At 40.8% G+C, this 17,855-nt stretch overlaps 1 protein-coding gene across 2 annotated transcripts in view; it reads right to left on the bottom strand.

The window, feature by feature from the left end:
- The window catches only part of hmcn1 (hemicentin 1), an 89,923-nt gene that overhangs the window by 9,331 nt on the left and 62,737 nt on the right, over positions 1–17,855 (bottom strand). For both annotated transcript variants that reach the window (XM_044199923.1, XM_044199924.1), the window contains exons 46-88: positions 17,679–17,846; positions 16,606–16,719; positions 16,275–16,361; positions 15,955–16,146; positions 15,658–15,831; positions 15,445–15,558; positions 15,119–15,264; positions 14,845–14,995; positions 14,337–14,534; positions 14,135–14,248; positions 13,858–14,045; positions 13,480–13,576; positions 13,141–13,302; positions 12,826–12,939; positions 12,515–12,717; positions 11,858–11,939; positions 11,604–11,735; positions 11,214–11,363; positions 10,633–10,792; positions 10,392–10,516; positions 10,093–10,276; positions 9,434–9,531; positions 9,037–9,315; positions 8,749–8,945; positions 8,498–8,579; positions 8,181–8,317; positions 7,957–8,098; positions 7,649–7,793; positions 7,282–7,409; positions 7,009–7,165; positions 6,732–6,853; positions 6,411–6,575; positions 5,948–6,055; positions 4,554–4,691; positions 4,340–4,474; positions 3,720–3,989; positions 2,804–2,994; positions 2,328–2,544; positions 2,006–2,140; positions 1,383–1,573; positions 1,026–1,107; positions 503–772; positions 89–259 (exon numbers count right to left, since the gene is read on the bottom strand). In XM_044199923.1, the coding sequence (XP_044055858.1) occupies positions 89–259; positions 503–772; positions 1,026–1,107; positions 1,383–1,573; positions 2,006–2,140; positions 2,328–2,544; positions 2,804–2,994; positions 3,720–3,989; positions 4,340–4,474; positions 4,554–4,691; positions 5,948–6,055; positions 6,411–6,575; positions 6,732–6,853; positions 7,009–7,165; positions 7,282–7,409; positions 7,649–7,793; positions 7,957–8,098; positions 8,181–8,317; positions 8,498–8,579; positions 8,749–8,945; positions 9,037–9,315; positions 9,434–9,531; positions 10,093–10,276; positions 10,392–10,516; positions 10,633–10,792; positions 11,214–11,363; positions 11,604–11,735; positions 11,858–11,939; positions 12,515–12,717; positions 12,826–12,939; positions 13,141–13,302; positions 13,480–13,576; positions 13,858–14,045; positions 14,135–14,248; positions 14,337–14,534; positions 14,845–14,995; positions 15,119–15,264; positions 15,445–15,558; positions 15,658–15,831; positions 15,955–16,146; positions 16,275–16,361; positions 16,606–16,719; positions 17,679–17,846 (6,615 nt within the window). The remainder of the gene's footprint in view (positions 1–88; positions 260–502; positions 773–1,025; positions 1,108–1,382; positions 1,574–2,005; positions 2,141–2,327; positions 2,545–2,803; positions 2,995–3,719; positions 3,990–4,339; positions 4,475–4,553; positions 4,692–5,947; positions 6,056–6,410; positions 6,576–6,731; positions 6,854–7,008; positions 7,166–7,281; positions 7,410–7,648; positions 7,794–7,956; positions 8,099–8,180; positions 8,318–8,497; positions 8,580–8,748; positions 8,946–9,036; positions 9,316–9,433; positions 9,532–10,092; positions 10,277–10,391; positions 10,517–10,632; positions 10,793–11,213; positions 11,364–11,603; positions 11,736–11,857; positions 11,940–12,514; positions 12,718–12,825; positions 12,940–13,140; positions 13,303–13,479; positions 13,577–13,857; positions 14,046–14,134; positions 14,249–14,336; positions 14,535–14,844; positions 14,996–15,118; positions 15,265–15,444; positions 15,559–15,657; positions 15,832–15,954; positions 16,147–16,274; positions 16,362–16,605; positions 16,720–17,678; positions 17,847–17,855) is intronic.

Below are 17,855 nucleotides of genomic sequence, written 5' to 3'. Positions count from 1 at the left end.
CACATATGCCATTTGCACAGAGTCTCCTTTAAAAGTAGTTAGAGAACAGGTTGAATACTATGCATCTCATTTTTCAAAGCACTCTCACCTGGACAAGGCTTTCCCTGACAACTACGTGTCTCTGTGTCTGATCCTGCACAGTGACGCCCTCCATTGGCAGGTAAAGGATTGTTACACTGTCTCAGCCTTTTCTGGGACCCAACACCACAGGACACACTGCAAGGACCCCACTCTGCCCACTCTGAGTAGCCCCCATGAACTGGAAAAAAAAGAATGTACATTAACACAACATGTCTTTAGCCATTTGGACAATTTAGATAATTGGTAGTTTTTGCTTCCTTCTATATTCTCCTCAGTGAAGAAAGAAGAGGATGAATACTTTTTTATCTGTGATAGTGAGAAAGTTCCATTTGCAGAGGAAGAAACAATGCAATCGTGAACATTTTAACTATATTTGTTAAAGGTTAAAATGGAAGTTGACTCAAAAATATGTCCAGCTCACCTCGTACAGTAAGAGTGACCCTGACCAGCACTGATCCTAGTAAGTTTCTGGCCACACATTCATATTCAGCTGTGTCCTCCTTCTGGGCACTGCTGATCCTGAGGGAACTGTTGGACAGAGCGGAGAAGCGGTCGTTGCCCAGCAGGGGGCGCCCCTGGCGGGACCACTGTATCATGGGGGTAGGCTCACCCTCCGCTTGACAGTTGAGCACAACTGTGGTGCCAGCATCCACCACAGTCTCCACTGGCTCCACTATGATGGTGGGTGCACCTGGAAGAAGGGGAGATCCATGTGATCTAACCTTTAAAGGAGAATTCCACTGATTTCACACATCGAAATGAGTTTGCTAGACATGGGGAGCACTAAGAAAATAACCTGTGATAATGTCACTGTTTAAGGTGCAATACTAAATTACATGAGTACTCTTTCAGGTTATAATAACTTTCACATTTTGTTCTTGTAGCAAATGCCAGATTTTATGCCAAATACATGTAGGATGGACACAGAGAAGATAAACACTTACTCTGTAGCGTAAGTGTGACACTCCTTTCCACCACACCAGCATCATTTGTTGCCACACACATGTAGTTGCCAGCATCTTCACTCTGTATAAAATTTAATGAAAATACAGTTCATTATCATAATCACAAATAAGTTCCAAAATATATATCTAAACTTTATAAATGCCTGTCTGAAAGCTGCACATAAAATACTTCCTACTTAAAAGATATACAGATAAGGATATTGAAAAAGGAAATTGTGTTTACATAATATCTATCTTAGACCATTGAGCCACCAGAGCACTCATACTTTAACCTTTTATCATCATTATGTACAGAGTATTACACACAAGAGGTCTCAATCTCATGTGTTTTCCTACCACTGTGCCATAGATAGCCAGAGAGCCGTTGTCCAGCTGACGGATGCGGTTGCTGATATGTATGTTTATTCCGTTTTTGCTCCACCGGATGGTAGGCAGGGGGTCTCCCCGAACCTCACAGTTCAGGATGGCATTACCACCCAGAGGTTCAATACGGTTGGAGTGAAGGTCCCCATCAATGATAGGAGGCTCTGGAGACAGACAGAACTTGCTTAGACATTATGGACACATCACTTGATTAGGTTTGGGTTGTGAATCACCCCCTACTTAGCATTTATAAGCAGTAAACAAACATTTGCAGGGCTTATAACACACTATAACGTAGGTGTCTGCAGCTATAATGCATTAAGTTTACTAATGTACAGTATTTGTCAACAATTATAACTTCTCCTATTAAGACATATTTCATATGATTACAACTGTGTTTTACTATGTTGTCATTCATTATCTGTTTATGAACCAGCTGCTTCCACTTATGGGTGCCCACAGGAGGGGTTAAAGTTGTTAACAAATACGTTAACATTTATATCTGCTTACAACTACATTATAATATGTTGTAAACCATTTATTAAATGTTTATATACTAAAATGAAGTTGAGTCAAATAGTTTCACGTGGTTTTACCTTTGACATAGACAAAGCCCAGTGACGTGATGGTTCCTACGTTGTTTTCTGCCACGCATGTGTAGGTGCCAGAGTTGTCTTTGCTCACTCGCTCTATAACCAGTTCACTGTGGCCGTTTATATGATCGTAGTGAACTAAAGCATTAACAAAGGGCAGAAAAAACAATAAAAAGAAAAAACAGTTAAAAGTCTTTATTCTAATATTTGACACAGCTACATAAAAATGATGGTGCTCTGATGGATTTTGGGGGATATTTGATTTTTCATTAAATACTCTTTGATATAAAACATTTTCCTAATCCTTGGAGATCTTGCTATATACCTGGGATGATGTTGTTGTTGTTGAAGGCCCATGTGATTTTGGGTAGGGGGATCCCACTGACTCCACAGGCCAGCAGGAGGCGCTCTCCCTTGTTGAGGGCCACGTCTCCGAGCAGCTCAGTAAAGACAGGGTGAGTATGAACAGCGAGGGTCGTAGACCGACTGTCCTGTCCGACTGCATTTGTGGCAACACAGGTATAACTGCCTGCATCGTCAGGCTGGTACAGAGGGAGGGGAGATGAGGAAAGTGGGCTCATGCAGAAAAAAAATCTTTGAATGCATCTTTTTGACACAACACAAGCTTAGCACATGTCACACAGCATGCATTACTGGTAGCAGAGCTCTAAACAATCTGGATGTAACCATACCCACCTAAGCTAAATTTAATACAAGTCAATTTCACTTTCCAGCAATCTACAGACATTAACAAACAGAAAGATTTGTTGTTTTCCCTGTGTTTTTCTTTGTTTCCCTTACCTGAGCGATGTCTATTACCAGCTCTCCAGAGGGCAGGATTGTGTACTCCCCTGTGCTTTCAATGAGAGGATTACCGTCCTTCTCCCAGGACAGGCTGGGCTGAGGGACCCCCTCCGCCACACACACCAGCAGAGCCTGACTGTTTTCCACCACTGCTACCTCCTGCTCTCCACCATGAATGGAAGGCGGGACTGCAAAGGTAAGGGGTATCATTTTTCATTATCACATTAATTAACATTCGTCTAGTTTTGGTTATATAAAATATACAATCACAGAGGGGATTGGAAGCACTTAATGCCCTGTACACAAAATTTTACATTTTGAGGAAAATTAGGTAGATCACTTTATGGCAAAGGCATTGTTCTTTCAGCTTTCTCACAATCACAGATGGTGTAACTAATGAGGTGTTGATGGAAAAATTTAAAACAAATGCCCTCAACGCTGGGTTAGGCCAAGTAGCAACCTTATCTTTGCAATGAGAAATGGTACTTTAGATTTTATGTGAAATGTGATTTTAAAATATTTAATATCAATTCAATTAGATCAGTTTATGCAACCTTCAACATCAATATATTGTTAGAGTGGCATACTTATCTAATGTACAACAGAGGCACAACATAAAGGGCAACCAAACGTTCATTTATGCAGATGTTATGTGATGACGTTTGGGCTCCCATCCGGAAGTCATTCTCAATTGTGAAATTTTTTTTTCAGTCATTCAGTCAATTGAGAAGTCATTCTCAATTGTGAAATTTTTTTTTCACAATTGAGAATGACTTCCGGATGGGAGCCCAAACGTCTTGATTCTGAAAACAGTGTCCAGATGACTACGACTGAAACCTTTTCTACGATAGAACACTCCTGGACGAATGAGGGACTACACCGTCTTAAAAAATCTGTATTGACTGAAACTTACTCTGTACAGTGAGGCTCATCTCAAGGCTGACAGTGCCTGCTGCATTGGCAGCAGTGCAAGTGTATCGTCCAGTATCACTTGGCTGGATGAAGGAGATCTGCAGGGATCCTGAACTGAGCACCCGCTGGCGTACAGATTCACTCAGCGGCTGACCGTCTTTATGCCACGTGACAGAGGGGGGAGGGGAGCCTTCTGCTAGGCACTGTAGCGTCACAGAGGAGTCCACAGGTGCCAGGTACTTTTGAGTCTCTGAGCTGATCACTGGAGGGACTGCAGGACACAGCAAATAGAAATACCACATGCAGTTAAAACATTTAATACTTATTGACATCATTGGCAAAATAAGTAATTAGGTTGACTGAAGGGGTTGCAGGTTGGAACTTGGAAGACACATAAATGTTACCTATCAGGATAAAGGGAATATAGCTCTGTCAGAGATTTGTGTATTAAGTTTGATGTTGTAACACAAAATTGTATTTATTTATTTATTTTTTACAAAAGTAGCATACAAGGCTATTGTAACAGAATATATTAGATTGTACAGTGTTTTTCTTTCATCCCTGTATGTAACTGCTGTATATTCTGTTAATCAAGTTACCATTACTTGAGTGTGTGCCCACCTTGTACTCTGAGTTTGGTCTTGCCCAGGGCAGTGCCTGCAGGATTTTGAGCAACACATATGTATGTTCCAGAGTCTGACACAGAGGCCTTAGAGATCTGTAGACTTCCATTAGGCAGCACTGTGAAACTTCCACCTGGCATGAAGCAAGAGACATGATGTTATGACTAATTACTTATGATTACTGACACACAAACATCAGTAGAAGTAATTACCTGTGGTAGGTATATTGATGCCCTCCTTCTGCCAGGTGATGGTAGGTCTGGGCGAGCCTGTGGCCCTGCAGGGCAGAGTGACGGGGTTATTCAGGATCACATCCAGGGTGGATGGATGAGACTGGATCACTGGGAGCTCTGAGGAGAGGGATGAGAAAAGAGTGATGTTCAGAAAGATCTCAAGAGAAAAAGAAAAAAGTGGTAAAGTAAGTCAGAGTCATACAGCAGTTATAGCCTAATGTCAAATTCATGCACTGAATGATTTTTTTTATCACTGAACATGTATCACTAATGTACACTTGTCAACAAAAGGGAACTGCTTTATTTTGATCTTTATAGATCTTTTAAAATTGATCTTTCACCCATAACCATGAAATAATTGGTCATTTTACATGTAAGCCTTATATGTAGGAAAAGCTGGTGTAAATAATAATATTAATGATGGCTGTATTTCATTTAGCTGCTTCAGTTTCAGGGATTGTGTTATTGCGTGCCGGCTCACTGTCACACTGTCGTGACTTACTGCAACACTTGAATAGAACAGAGCCATGGTTAATGTTATTAGTAACACCCGTGGTCTTCCTCCTATGACAAGTGAAAACGTCTGCTGTGGAAAAGGCCAATGACAAACGATTAACAGGTGCAACAAAACTAGTCTGTATACACCCACACAATCCTCAAATGAGATCTACTCAGGAAAAATAAGTGAAAACACCTGTTTAAGTGGACCATGGCTGTGTAGGGCCTTTAATAAAGATGTTCAATGTTGATGCAAATATTTAAGTCCCTTTCCCACATGCAAATTAATCCATAAATGTTCTATAATTTTTCTGTGCTGGTGTCATGTGAGAACAGGAAACAGAGTCAATTTATTTTATCTAAGATACTGGCATTTTGCCAATTTTAGATCTAATTGGCAAAACTGTCAAAATCTGATTTTTTGGAAATTTCTTATTATAGCTTCAGTGGGAACAAAAGTAACAACATTCCTGGGTATAGCAAGCAAAAAGTAATTGTACACATTACACACAAGAGACTAACATTTAGCTCATCCCAGTCTCTCTAGTCTGATTGCCTAATCTATCTGGAACAGGACCAGGCATGTTCATCTGTATAAGAGACCTATGTGTGAATGACTATAACCTAACCTGCATGATTGAACTCAGCAATACTGCAGGCTACACTTGTCAAACATATTTTATTGTAGTCAAAGATCTTGTTTTAATTAAATGCCAAGCCAAATGAATGGACATAAATCTGTTAATCAGAATCCACAACTATGATATAAAAAGCAATTAAGATCTGAGCAATGAATATTTTTGGCTTGTTGCACTCTGCACAGCCTCCAAACAGCAGTGCGTGTCTTGATATATTGTTTCTCAAAATGTTCTTACCCTGCACTGTGAGCTGCACGTGGCGGTGGGTGGAACCTGCAGCATTCTTGGCCGTGCATGAGTAGCGTCCTGCATGACTGAGCTCAGCTGAGGTGATTTCTACTGGACCTAAGCACAGATCATCACACACCAAATCAACATATTTAATAAATCTTACCAGTGATGGCAATTATTAATTAAAAAACATGTTCTCTATATTTACATATAAAGTAACCTACCATATTCATCACTTAGTATAATCTTAAGTGCAGTATTGGATGACTCACAGTGGTAGTGTTTCTTTAAATTTAGCAGGACCAGTTGAAGAATTAACTGAATATAATAACATTATTACTACTAATAAAAGAGTGTGTGATTAATGTAATTTGCTAGCAATTTAAGTATTTTTGGTGGTAGTTTGGAAAGTTGTACCAAATTAAAGTTGTGTACTTCTGGATACCATTTGCATTAATATGATTCTGACCTGTGGGCACGATGCTGTAGCCCTGTCCCTCTTTGGGAAGCTTCATGCCATCTTTGCTCCAGAGGATTGTGGGCTCTGGGACGCCAGATACAGTACAGGCAATGACCACTGGGGACATTCTGGTTACGACTAGCTCTGTGGGTTCATCTGCTATAGATGGAGGAACTAGAGGGACATAAGTTAGAACATGTAAGGAAAAAATTAGATCTGTTTAGAAAATGTTTACAACAGAAAGATCAATTCAATCCCATCGTAATACAATATCAATGAAGATACTGTAATAACAATTATCAGTTTGTCAATGAATGCTATGTTACTCACCGTGGACAGTGAGGTTGATGGACCTGGAGTCTTTCCCTGCCTCATTAGAGACCACACATTCATACACTGCTGTGTCCTCCACTGTGGGTGCTATAACTACCAGGGAGCCTGATGACAGTAATCTAGAAATAACAAAAAAGTTAGTATCTGAGAGCAGTTTCACTATGATGACCACCCTATAAAAATTGAGTAATTATAAAATGTCTCTTAAGTTCCAGTTATGTCTTTTCTTTTAATCTTGAATTAGAAAACAGAGAGGGAGAAAACCTGGATCAACCTGTACATATTCTGGTTCTGGTCAGTATTGATGGCTCGACCATTTTTCATCCAACTGACGGTGGGTTTGGGTATACCGGTGGCCTCGCAAGACAGGGTGGTCTGAATGTTGACTGTAACTGTCACATTGGTGCGGCTGTAAGCGATGGAAGGAGGGACTGAAAGATGAGAACCGAGGATCATAAAATTACTGGGTGCCTGTAACAGTGTTTGTGGGTGATTGAGACAATTAGACAGTATTCATATGTTTTGTATGCACATATCTACCACCCACCATACACTTGCAGATCCACTCTCTTGCGTTGCGTCCCAGCCTGATTTGTTGCCATACACAGGTAGCGGCCAGTGTCGGTCACCTGAGCAGAGTCGATGTGTAATGACCCATCCTCTGCAAATGTGTACCTGCACACGTTTGTACAAACGTAAGGTACAGCTTCAAGGAAATGAGCAATGAACATTTGAGTTGTGCTAAAACATTCAAATCTACTTCTATTGTTTAACGTATGCAGATTTAATATCCTGGAAACCATTAATACATGATATTCACCACAGAGCGCTGTATATGCAATTGCTGTATCAAAATGAAAATAATACTCATTTAAGACAGAATCAGCAAAAACACGTTTATGATGTGGATTTACCTGGGGTTGTTTCCTGCCAATATGGCACCATGTTTCCTCCAGGTTACGCGAGGCAGTGGCACTCCACTTACAATACACTCAAGCACTGCTGGCTTGTTGATGTGCACTGACACTAGCTGGGAGCCTTCCTTAATAGTTGGAGCCACTGGGGGGGACAGGTGACAGATAAATAGTTTTTTACTAATTTGTGGCTGGGTAATGAATTCAGCTTTATAACAAATTACGGAGGGAATTAGCTCTATAAGAAAGGTAATACAGTATCTCTATATGTACATTAGATGTAGATAAAAGATGTAAATGAACTGTACCATTGACCGTCAGGTTAAACTGTCGCGTGGTCTTGCCAGCGATGTTGCTGGCCACACAGGTATACTGAGCTTTGTCGCTGAGCTCAGCCATGTTGATCTGTAAGTAGCGGCCACCGGACAGAATACGCACACGGGCAGAGGCCTACACAAAAATGAAAAGTAATTTGTGAATACATTTTAGGAGAAGTCATAGCACTGTGTGGATAGTTTGTTTAATTTCTGACCTGCATTGGTTGGCCATCTTTGAGCCAGGTCAGAGTTGGAGGTGGAACAGCATCGGACTTGCACTCTAGAGTCACCTGTCTGTTCTGCAGCACTGATACGTCCTGAGGTGTACTCTCCCCCACAATGTTAGGGGGGACTGTTACAGGAAAACCAGAAAGAGACCGGCACTGACATGGATTTTATAGCCCAATCTCATCTCACCTTATTATATATTAGTTATCTAAACAGGCATGACAGAAATATTAGTAAATCCTTTTTTGTGCAAATAGTTATATACAGTGCTCACTGCAATGTGTGTGTTGTGTGTGTTACCCACCATGCACATGAACCAGGAACTCCTTGTCATCATCTCCTGCTGGACTGTTGGCTAAGCAGCTGTATCTGCCTGTGTCCTCCAACTGAGCATTAGTGAAAAAGAAATGTGACTTAGTATGAAAACCTTGTAAAAAGACCCCAAATCGCTGTTATGAAAGTGTGGTTTTAATATTTTTATGGAAAATAGAAAATAATTACATCTAAATTTAATATATGAGATATGTGATTTCACAACTATCTCTGGTCACTGACCTGTGCCGAGGCCGCACGGAGCACCTCTCCTCCCCGGAGGAGGCGCAGGTTGTCTGTCTGTGGGAGCGGGCGTCCATCCTTTAGCCAGGTCAAAGAGGGTGTGGGGATACCTGAGGCCTCACACTGAAGCTCCAGGACATTATTAACCACAACAGATACTTCTGCTGGTACACCAGAGCCTTTGATGCGTGGAGGGTCTGACAAAGAAAACGTAAACCAAACAAAATTTATTTTCTCATCCATGAAATAAAAGCTGGAGAATAAGAGCTATAATCTGCTTTTACTCACCCAGCACTTTCAGGTTGAAGTGGCGGCTAGCTTGACCAGCGGTATTGTTAGCCACGCAGGTGTAGCGTCCTGTATCATTGACCTGGGCCTGGATGATTTGCACAGTGGTATTCAGGTTGAGGAATTTGAGGTGGGGGTCAGGAATTAGAGTCACCCCTTCTTTGAGCCAGGACACAGTAGGGGTCGGGGTCCCATCAGCAATACACAGCAGAGAAGCCAAGTTTCCTCTGACTACAGTCACATCGTCTGTGCTCCCTGATCCATCCAGACCAGGAGGGACTGAGGAGAGTAATAAAAGATACGGTTGATTATTATTTATTGCTGAACAGTGCCCTTAGAATGGTGTTTGGTGATTTATTCATCAGGTTTTACAAGCCAGTAAGGTTTTCAGACTCACCATACACCTGTAGGTTATAATGTCTGTTGTCCACACCTGCTCTGTTTGATGCAACACAGGTATAGGTGCCACTGTCAGAAACCTGGGTTCGTGTAATCCTGACAGATGCAAAAGGTACAACATATAAATATCCTGCTACATCGTAACTCTCACTAAAGGTGTAAAATAACCGTTTTTGGTTTTCCAATGAAAATTGTTTCTTGAGACAGATATAATTTATTAGACTAATTCTTAGACTTGAGTTTTTAACACTTTTTATTGATGGTAGAGTAGTAAAATCTTTGAAACAGCATGTCCTAGACCACGAAACACTTTCAAATGCAACCCATTAACATGAAATTGTTTTAGTCAAGCTGAATTTCCATACTGATTTAATAGTAGGAAAACCTGCAGGATATAGCAGGAGAATTAATTTATGAAAAACACAATTGCACAAGTACATTAATGAGTACTAAACATGTGACACTAAGATTTCTTTGCAAATTTTACAGATAAAGAATTACACCAATATCTTAGTCTTACCCTGATATAACACACTGCTTTGCAATAATTTCATCTTATGTGCACAAGACCGGGATGCACATAAGATGCACAACAAGTTGGTCTTAATGCAGCACCATGTGTTACAAACTCTTCTTGAGCCCTGTCCACTGACCTACCGGAGCATCTGTCCAGCAGAAAGAAGCCGTATGTGGGAGGACACTGGCAGAGGCAGGCCATTTCTCAGCCAGTTGAGCTGGGGCGGAGGAGAGCCTATAGCAACACACTCAATGTTGACAGAACTGTCCAGAACTGTGGTCAACTGCTCAACCGTCTCACTGTTGCCATCTATTACAGGAGGCACTGAAAAAGCAAAGTCAGTGACATGAAAACTCACGCTATTATCAAGGACAAGTGACTCAAATTGTTTGTCCTGGACGATACATGTATTTGAATTTTTTTTTTTTATTAAACCCACCATACACATTCAGATTGAATATCCTGCCCTCTTCTCCCGCAGTGTTGGTGGCCACACAGGTGTACTTGCCACTATCAGTGGTGTGAGCTCCAGTCACAGTGAGTGTGCTGCGATCTGGACTGATCCTGAACACAAAGGCATCATCGTTATCATCATTAAGACATCACGTATCACTGGATTGGCCTGCTGTAAAATCTCCAATTTTCCTATATTTTGTTCTTTTTTTTGTGGCAGGCATTACCTGAGCTCCTTGTTCCTTGTGTTGTTGATGACTTCCCCATCCTTCAACCACTGGATGGTTGGAGTCGGGGTTCCCTGGGCTCGACAGACCAGCTGAATGCTTTCATTTAGCAGGACTCCCATTTCACTGGGCAGCTCTGATCCAGAGATACTGGGAGGGACTAAAAGAAAATTACTGGTCTTAGCACAATCCTATGAATACCATGAGAAACCATAAATTGGTAAATACACATATTTGTAGGATAACATATAAGCTTGATAGCATACTGTTGACACATAAAGCCTGACAAGAACATGTCGTAATATTCTATGGGGCTTCCCTGGAAAAAAACAAGCTTTTTCATTTCATTATCAGAATCAGAATAAGAAATACTTCATTGATCCCAGAGGGGAAACTCTTTCATTACAGCTGCTCACTATCACATCAATGCACAAGGAATAGAAGTACTAAGCAAATCAAAATAGTACTTCTATTCCTTCTATTATTTGAAACTGGTTTCTAGAAATATATATATATATATATATATATATATATATATATATATATATATAGAGTGACTGAGGCTATGCATGTGCATGTACCTTGTATGGTGAGGTGGTAGCTCTTGCATGCCTTGCCCTCCACATTGGAAGCCACACATGTGTAAGTGCCACTGTCAGAAAGCTGAGACCGTGCAATCTGAAGCTTGCTTCCTCCCGAGAAGATGTGCATCTCCAGAGACTCTGAGTTCTCTAAATAAATATGAAGTTCATATGTTTGGTATAAATGAAATGACAATATTTTTGGTTTTTTATCCTGTGTACACTTGTTGAGAAACAACAGGTAATTTTATTTAATGTAAGATACAGATATATAATGATATAATTTCCTTTCCCAGGATGACATTAACAGATGACAAAACAGTTTTTTGTGGCTTGTGTGATTTACAAAAACTTTCAGTACAGCTCACTTAAATCTAAATGCAGGCGTACCTATGGGTTGTCCATTCTTCAACCAAGCAAGGCTGGGAGGAGGGATTCCAGTAGCATCACAGGCAAAGGTGACTGGGTTACTGATGGTTTCCACAACACTCTCCTCTGCTAGGCCATCAATACTCGGAGGTACTTAAGAGAGAGAGAGAAAGAGATTTTTATTTAATATTACATTATAAGCATTGTTTGAAAATACAATATGTATTTTATGAATTTTCAGATTTTTGAATAAATTAATATCTATAATGTGTTACCATAGATATTCAAGTGAAAGTTCTTGTCTACTTGTCCAGCAACATTAGTGGCCTTGCAAACATATTGTCCAGTATCAGACACCTGAAGAACAGAGGAGACATATAAAGACCACAAATTTAAAAACAATAGTCACTTATTTATCATTACACAGTAAAATGTGCCAAATGTTTGGTGAGCATTCCTATGGAAGCCCAGTATTTACGTTAAGTGATGTTTTGACCTATCACTCGGACCTGCAGTGGATATCAGGCTGTGCCATCATAAATCTACTGGGCCTCATGACAGGCGATGCAATTCTTTAGCCCCGACCTAACTTACCTTTAAGCTGCCCTTAAATCCTACACTCACCCAAGCAAAGAGCAGGTATTCGGTGGCTTGACCCGGCCTTATATCTACATTGTATCTGCTCAGGTTAAACTACAGTGGCTGGCCCAACTGGCTGGCTTGATAGGCAACTTCATCTGAATGCCATTATGGCTGAGGTGACAAAGACAAGAGTGGTTCCTACAAAAACTCAAACTTTCATCAAAACAAAACAAAAATTAAGACATCCCAGTACTTTACTTACTTACTTACATTACTTGACATGCGATCGCTGAAATAATAAAAATGACAGAGAAAAAGAACAGACAACATGGCATCCGTTCATCTCTTACCTCCGAGCCTTTGATCTCAAGCATCTGTCCCTCTGCCAGGATGCGCAGGTTGGCTGATTCTGTCACCACTCTGCCGTTCTTGTACCAGGTGATGGTGGGAGGAGGTACAGCGTTGGACTCACACTCCAGAGTTACTGATTTACCAACGAGCACATTCACCACCACAGGAGAGTCCCCACTACTGTCCCGGATACTTGGAGGAACTGCAAGGCCGAGGAGAGAGGAAAACATTTACCATCAGGTTATCATGTTAAACTAGAGGCCAAAGCCAGGTGCTCAGTGTAGTACACACAGTGTGGATGTGGACTGACCGAAAACAGTGAGGTAGATGTGCTTGTAAGCCTCTCCTGCTGCGTTCATGGCCACACAACTGTACTTTCCTCCATCAGATACTTTTGCTTTCAGAATCTGTAGCGTACGACCGCCTAAAGGCACAAATGGACACACAGACACATTCAGAATCTACTGTAAATATGCAGCTTGTTGTTGGTCTTCATCATGTTTATGGCATGCTCATATCCAGGTATTCTAATTATTCTTTTAATGCAAAATGGCTTCAGTTGTCATCCACTGCTAAATGTTCATTCTATTAAATGTGACTCTAGATAATTCCAAGCTCGCAGTACCTGGCATGATGAGTGCATTGGTGTTGGCCTGAATGAGGCCCCTGTCATTTAGCCAGCTCAAGGTGGGAGGGGGGAAGCCAGTAGCTTCACAAGAGAGAGACACAAAGTTGTTCACCACTACAGTCACAGTCTCAGGACTCAGGCCGATAATGGTGGGAGGCACTAAAAGGAAAAAGATAAGAAACATTCAATATAGCAAACAGTATTTTTATCTTAGGGTGCAGAAATAAAAAATTCTACTCATGTAGAAATTACTGCTTTTTTCATCACAAATTGCTAAAATAAGGCAGTTCAGAATGTAAATGTAATTTACCATTTCACATTTCACACGTGACTCACCATGAACATTGAGGTTAAAGGATTTTTCTGCACTTCCAGCCACATTATCAGCCACACACACATAACGCCCTGTGTCAGACACCTGAGCAGTCAACACCTGATGGTTGGGCAAGATAGATGGAAATATAGAATCCAGTAAGAACACAGATCTACTTTGCCATATCAAAGTGATCTACAATGTTCAAGGTTTTCTATTTCTTCTGGTCACTCAGAGTATAGAGCATCAATTAATTAATTCATACATAGACAAGACTTTCTGTGGAATTTACAGGCAACTGGTCTATTAGAGTAACTTTAACCTGGAATGGGTTTGAATGCAAAAATGAGTTATGGCATGCGAAATGTTGTGAACAACTATCTGTGCTTCCTGGCTGTTACCTGAAGTGTTCGACCATTGGACAGGATTCTGTGCGGACCATCAGAGCTGACTGGCTGGCTGTCCTTAAACCAGGTGATCTTGGGGGCGGGGTTTCCATCCACATGACACTCCAATTGGGTAGTTTTGTTGACTAAGACTGTGACCTCATCAGGCAAATCGCTGTCTGTTCCCCGTATGATCGGGGGCACTGTTGCAGGATGGAAATACACAATGAGAAACTGTTCTCTTTGTTAAAGTGATTGCTATTGTACCACAAAGAAAAGTGTTTTTACTCACATAATACTCTGACATCATACTGAATGGAGTCTTCTCCTGCTTCATTGACAGCTACACATGTGTACCTGCCTGAGTCTTCAGCCTGGGTTCTGGGAATCTGTAACACTCGCCCACCTGAAAATAAAACTCATTAGTAGGATAGTAGGAGCTCATTCTCTGTCTTGCTCCCACTCTTTCCTTCTGTTTTCTTTGTCTGTCTCACCTGGCAAAATCAGAACTTTGTCATTGGATGTCAGCAGTTGTCCATCTTTGTACCAGGTGAGTGTTGGAGGGGGGACAGCATTGGTCTCACAGTATAGAGAGATGGGATTGTTGAGTATCACATCTCGAACATCCCCTCCAAAGCCTAGGGAAGATGTGGTATCACCAACTCCACCAGGCCTGTTGAAATTAGGTGGAACTGAATAGGGGAAAATAAAAAAAGGAAAAATGTTTAAACCATTCTTCATTTTTGGAAACTTTATTTTTAAGTGTGGTTGGAAACACAATCAAGGCTATGGCTCTGCATTTACTGTATCTCAAAGGATTTTTACTTTAAAATGAATAGTATTATTCTAAAAGCACAAATTATTTTTTCAGTTTTCATTTTCAATATGCAGTTTTAGTATTACAATAAAAATGCACAAACAACAGCATGAGAATACTCTTTGAGCCCTTGAAATGCACAAATAGTCTCAGTTAACATATTGGCATCAGTCAACCCAGTTCACCTTGTATATTTACATCAAAGTCCTTCTCATCCTCTCCAGCTATATTAGTGGCTACGCAGGTGTAACGGCCAGTGTCTGACACCTGAGCATGCTTGATCTGAACAATACGACCATTGGCTGTTATGGACAAATGGTCATCTGCTCGCAGGATCTGTGGAGAAAAAAAGGCATAAGAGGGGAGAATCAGAGTAGCTTTTTTATTTTCAAACCTATATATTTATTTACTTCTCTATTTTCTCCCATTATCTCCCATGGAATCACATCAGATTTCTACCTGTCCATCCTTGTACCACTGCAGTGCTGGGGTAGGAAAGGCCTGAGCTGCACACTCCAGAGTCAGTGTGCTGTTGACCTTGATCTTGACCTCTTTGGGGGCCAGTCCTTCCCCTGGGATATCATTCTTATTGATCTGAGGGGGAACTGGAGTCAAGAAACTTGTTTTAAATTACATTGACATATGTATATAGGTATGTTTATTTGATCATCATTTGCAATATGCTATGCTAGAACTGAGATTTGCCATGTGAAAAACTTTATACTAAACTCTTCTTTTCTGGTAAAGAAAGATACAGAATGTTTGCCAAGATGCAGGAATCTCACCATAAACCTTGACCTCATAGTGCTTCAGTGTCTCTCCGGCCTCATTAGTGGCCACGCATGTATATCTCCCAGCATCCTCCTCTTTAGCATTGAGAATCTGCAGGGTTCGCCCACCTGTGAAAGCATGGGTGTTGAATGACAAAAGATTTACCATACTACTGTATTTTATTCAGTTTGACTCTGTGATGTACATGATGTACTGTGATCTCAAACCTGGAAGGACTCGGATGTTGCGACTGGACTCAAATGGAGTGCCGTCCTTGAGCCAGGTGATGAGAGCAGGAGGGTAGGATTGGGCTTCACACAACAGAGATGTGGGGCTGCTCAGAGTTACTGTCACCTCCTCTGCAGAACCATCAGGACCTGACCCAGTAATGGTGGGAGAAACTGGCAAAAAAAAGGAGGGAAGTGCGGAGCAAACAAATCAAGAAGATGACTTAAATTCATCTCAAATAGTTTGATTCATTCTAGAAATTATCCTCAATGGATTAAAAAGAGTTGTGTTTGTACCCAGGACATTGAGGTTGAAGTGCCGGCTGCGATCCCCTGCACTGTTAGATGCCAGGCAGCTGTACCTGCCAGTGTCTGCCACTTGGGCCCCAGAGATTTGGAGGAAACGGCCGTGAGACAAAACTTGGTAGCGTCTGTCAGGCTCCAACAGCTGTCCATCCTTCAGCCATTTAATCTCTGGTACAGGGTTACCTGGGAAATTATTAGGTGAGGTTAACAAAGTGGCAATATATAGAGATTACTGTATCTTTGGATAAAGAGAATTTTCATTAGCAAAACATATAATTTAGATATCAATGCAGAGATATTATGTCAATTACCTGACGCCTCACAGGTGAGAGTAATGTTGTGTTTCTCCTTGACTTTAGTATCCCACACAGTTCCCTCGTCCACAATGTTTGGTGGAACTGTCGAATCAGACTGAAAATCAATTACATGGTTCTTGCTGTCTCCCCATTCATTAAAAAGCTTTCACAGTAAGATACATGTTCATCACATCTCTTCAGATTGATGTTAATAAATGTAAACAAATTTTCACTCCTGAAACATACTTTTAAATAGTATTTTAATCTGTACAGTGATCTAGACACTTTCATTCAATAATGCCATCTAACAAAAAACTAAAATACAAGGTGGTAATTATATCTTTACCGAGAATGTCAAGGTCAAAATTCTTCCTTTCCTCTCCAGCGCTGTTAGACACAATACAGGTGTACCTCCCAGCATCCTCTACTGCAGCATGCATTAGACGCAGGCTCCGGCCCCCTAGAGATTAATTGGGCCAATTATTATCATCAGCATTTCAAGCCTGTTGAAAGTAAATCACCCCTTTTTGAAAACTGGGATCAATTAACAGAAAGAATTTAGACTCTGAGGCTCACAGCTGTTAAAACATTTACAAATCACTTGAGATTCAAGACAAATTGCATCTGTCTTTAAAACAAATTTGTCTTAACAGGGTTCATGAGAATCTCCTCAGAAAACAAGTAACAGCAATTGACACAATGTGAATTCTGCAGTGTACTGAATTAACCTACTATATACCTCAACATGAGCCTACCCCTAGCCTATCATCACATCACAAGCACTTTGTTTTGTGAGAGTTATATGGTCAACTAAACAATGGCATTTATTTGGTTCCCAAATAATTCCCATTATCCTGAGCTCATGTACAAAATGTAGATATGTCAAAAACTTGGCAGAGCATAGTACTTTTAGCTGTGCACAAGTGATTTAGGTAACATGCTTAACTTCAGGGGCCACGGTTTAATTTGGAAGCACCCAATACATCTTGTTAAATGTTTAAAAACACAATTCAAAGCAATTGCTCCTGTTTGTTTGCTTTCACAAATCTCTGTCTGTTGAGTTTGGCTCCAGTTGCAATATTCCTATTACATCTTATTACTGATGATGTATTGCAGCTGCTTGGCCTTTGAAACCCAGCTGTGAAGCAAAATAGTTCAAGTTACTCCTTTGAAGACTTAGAATATCATTCATATATTCTTGGTGGCTTGCTTTCCTTGAGTCTGTTCCTTCATGAATGGGATACTAAACTAAGAAAGAATTTTATAGACCTTTGAAGATATCTGACATGACATACAACACGGGAAAACAATTTAAGTTTGAAATACTGCACATTTTTTGAGTTTTGTAACTTTGGTTTATCAAAAGAACACCTTCCCCACAACATCAGAGAAAACCCAGAAAGTCAAACAGGAACTCACCCGAGAGGACGCGCACTGAGCTGGAAGCTTTGATTGGGCGACCATCCTTCATCCATGTGATGGCAGGAAGAGGGATGCCAGAAGCCTCACAGCTCAGAGCAACTGGGTTCTTCACTACAACACTCACATTTTCTGGCAACTTTACCTGACCAATTATACTAGGTGGGACTGAACAAG

Source organism: Siniperca chuatsi, linkage group LG6, assembly GCF_020085105.1.
Source record: "Siniperca chuatsi isolate FFG_IHB_CAS linkage group LG6, ASM2008510v1, whole genome shotgun sequence".
In the NCBI taxonomy this organism is placed as follows: domain Eukaryota; kingdom Metazoa; phylum Chordata; class Actinopteri; order Centrarchiformes; family Sinipercidae; genus Siniperca; species Siniperca chuatsi.
This window is presented reverse-complemented; position numbering and strand designations above follow the sequence as displayed.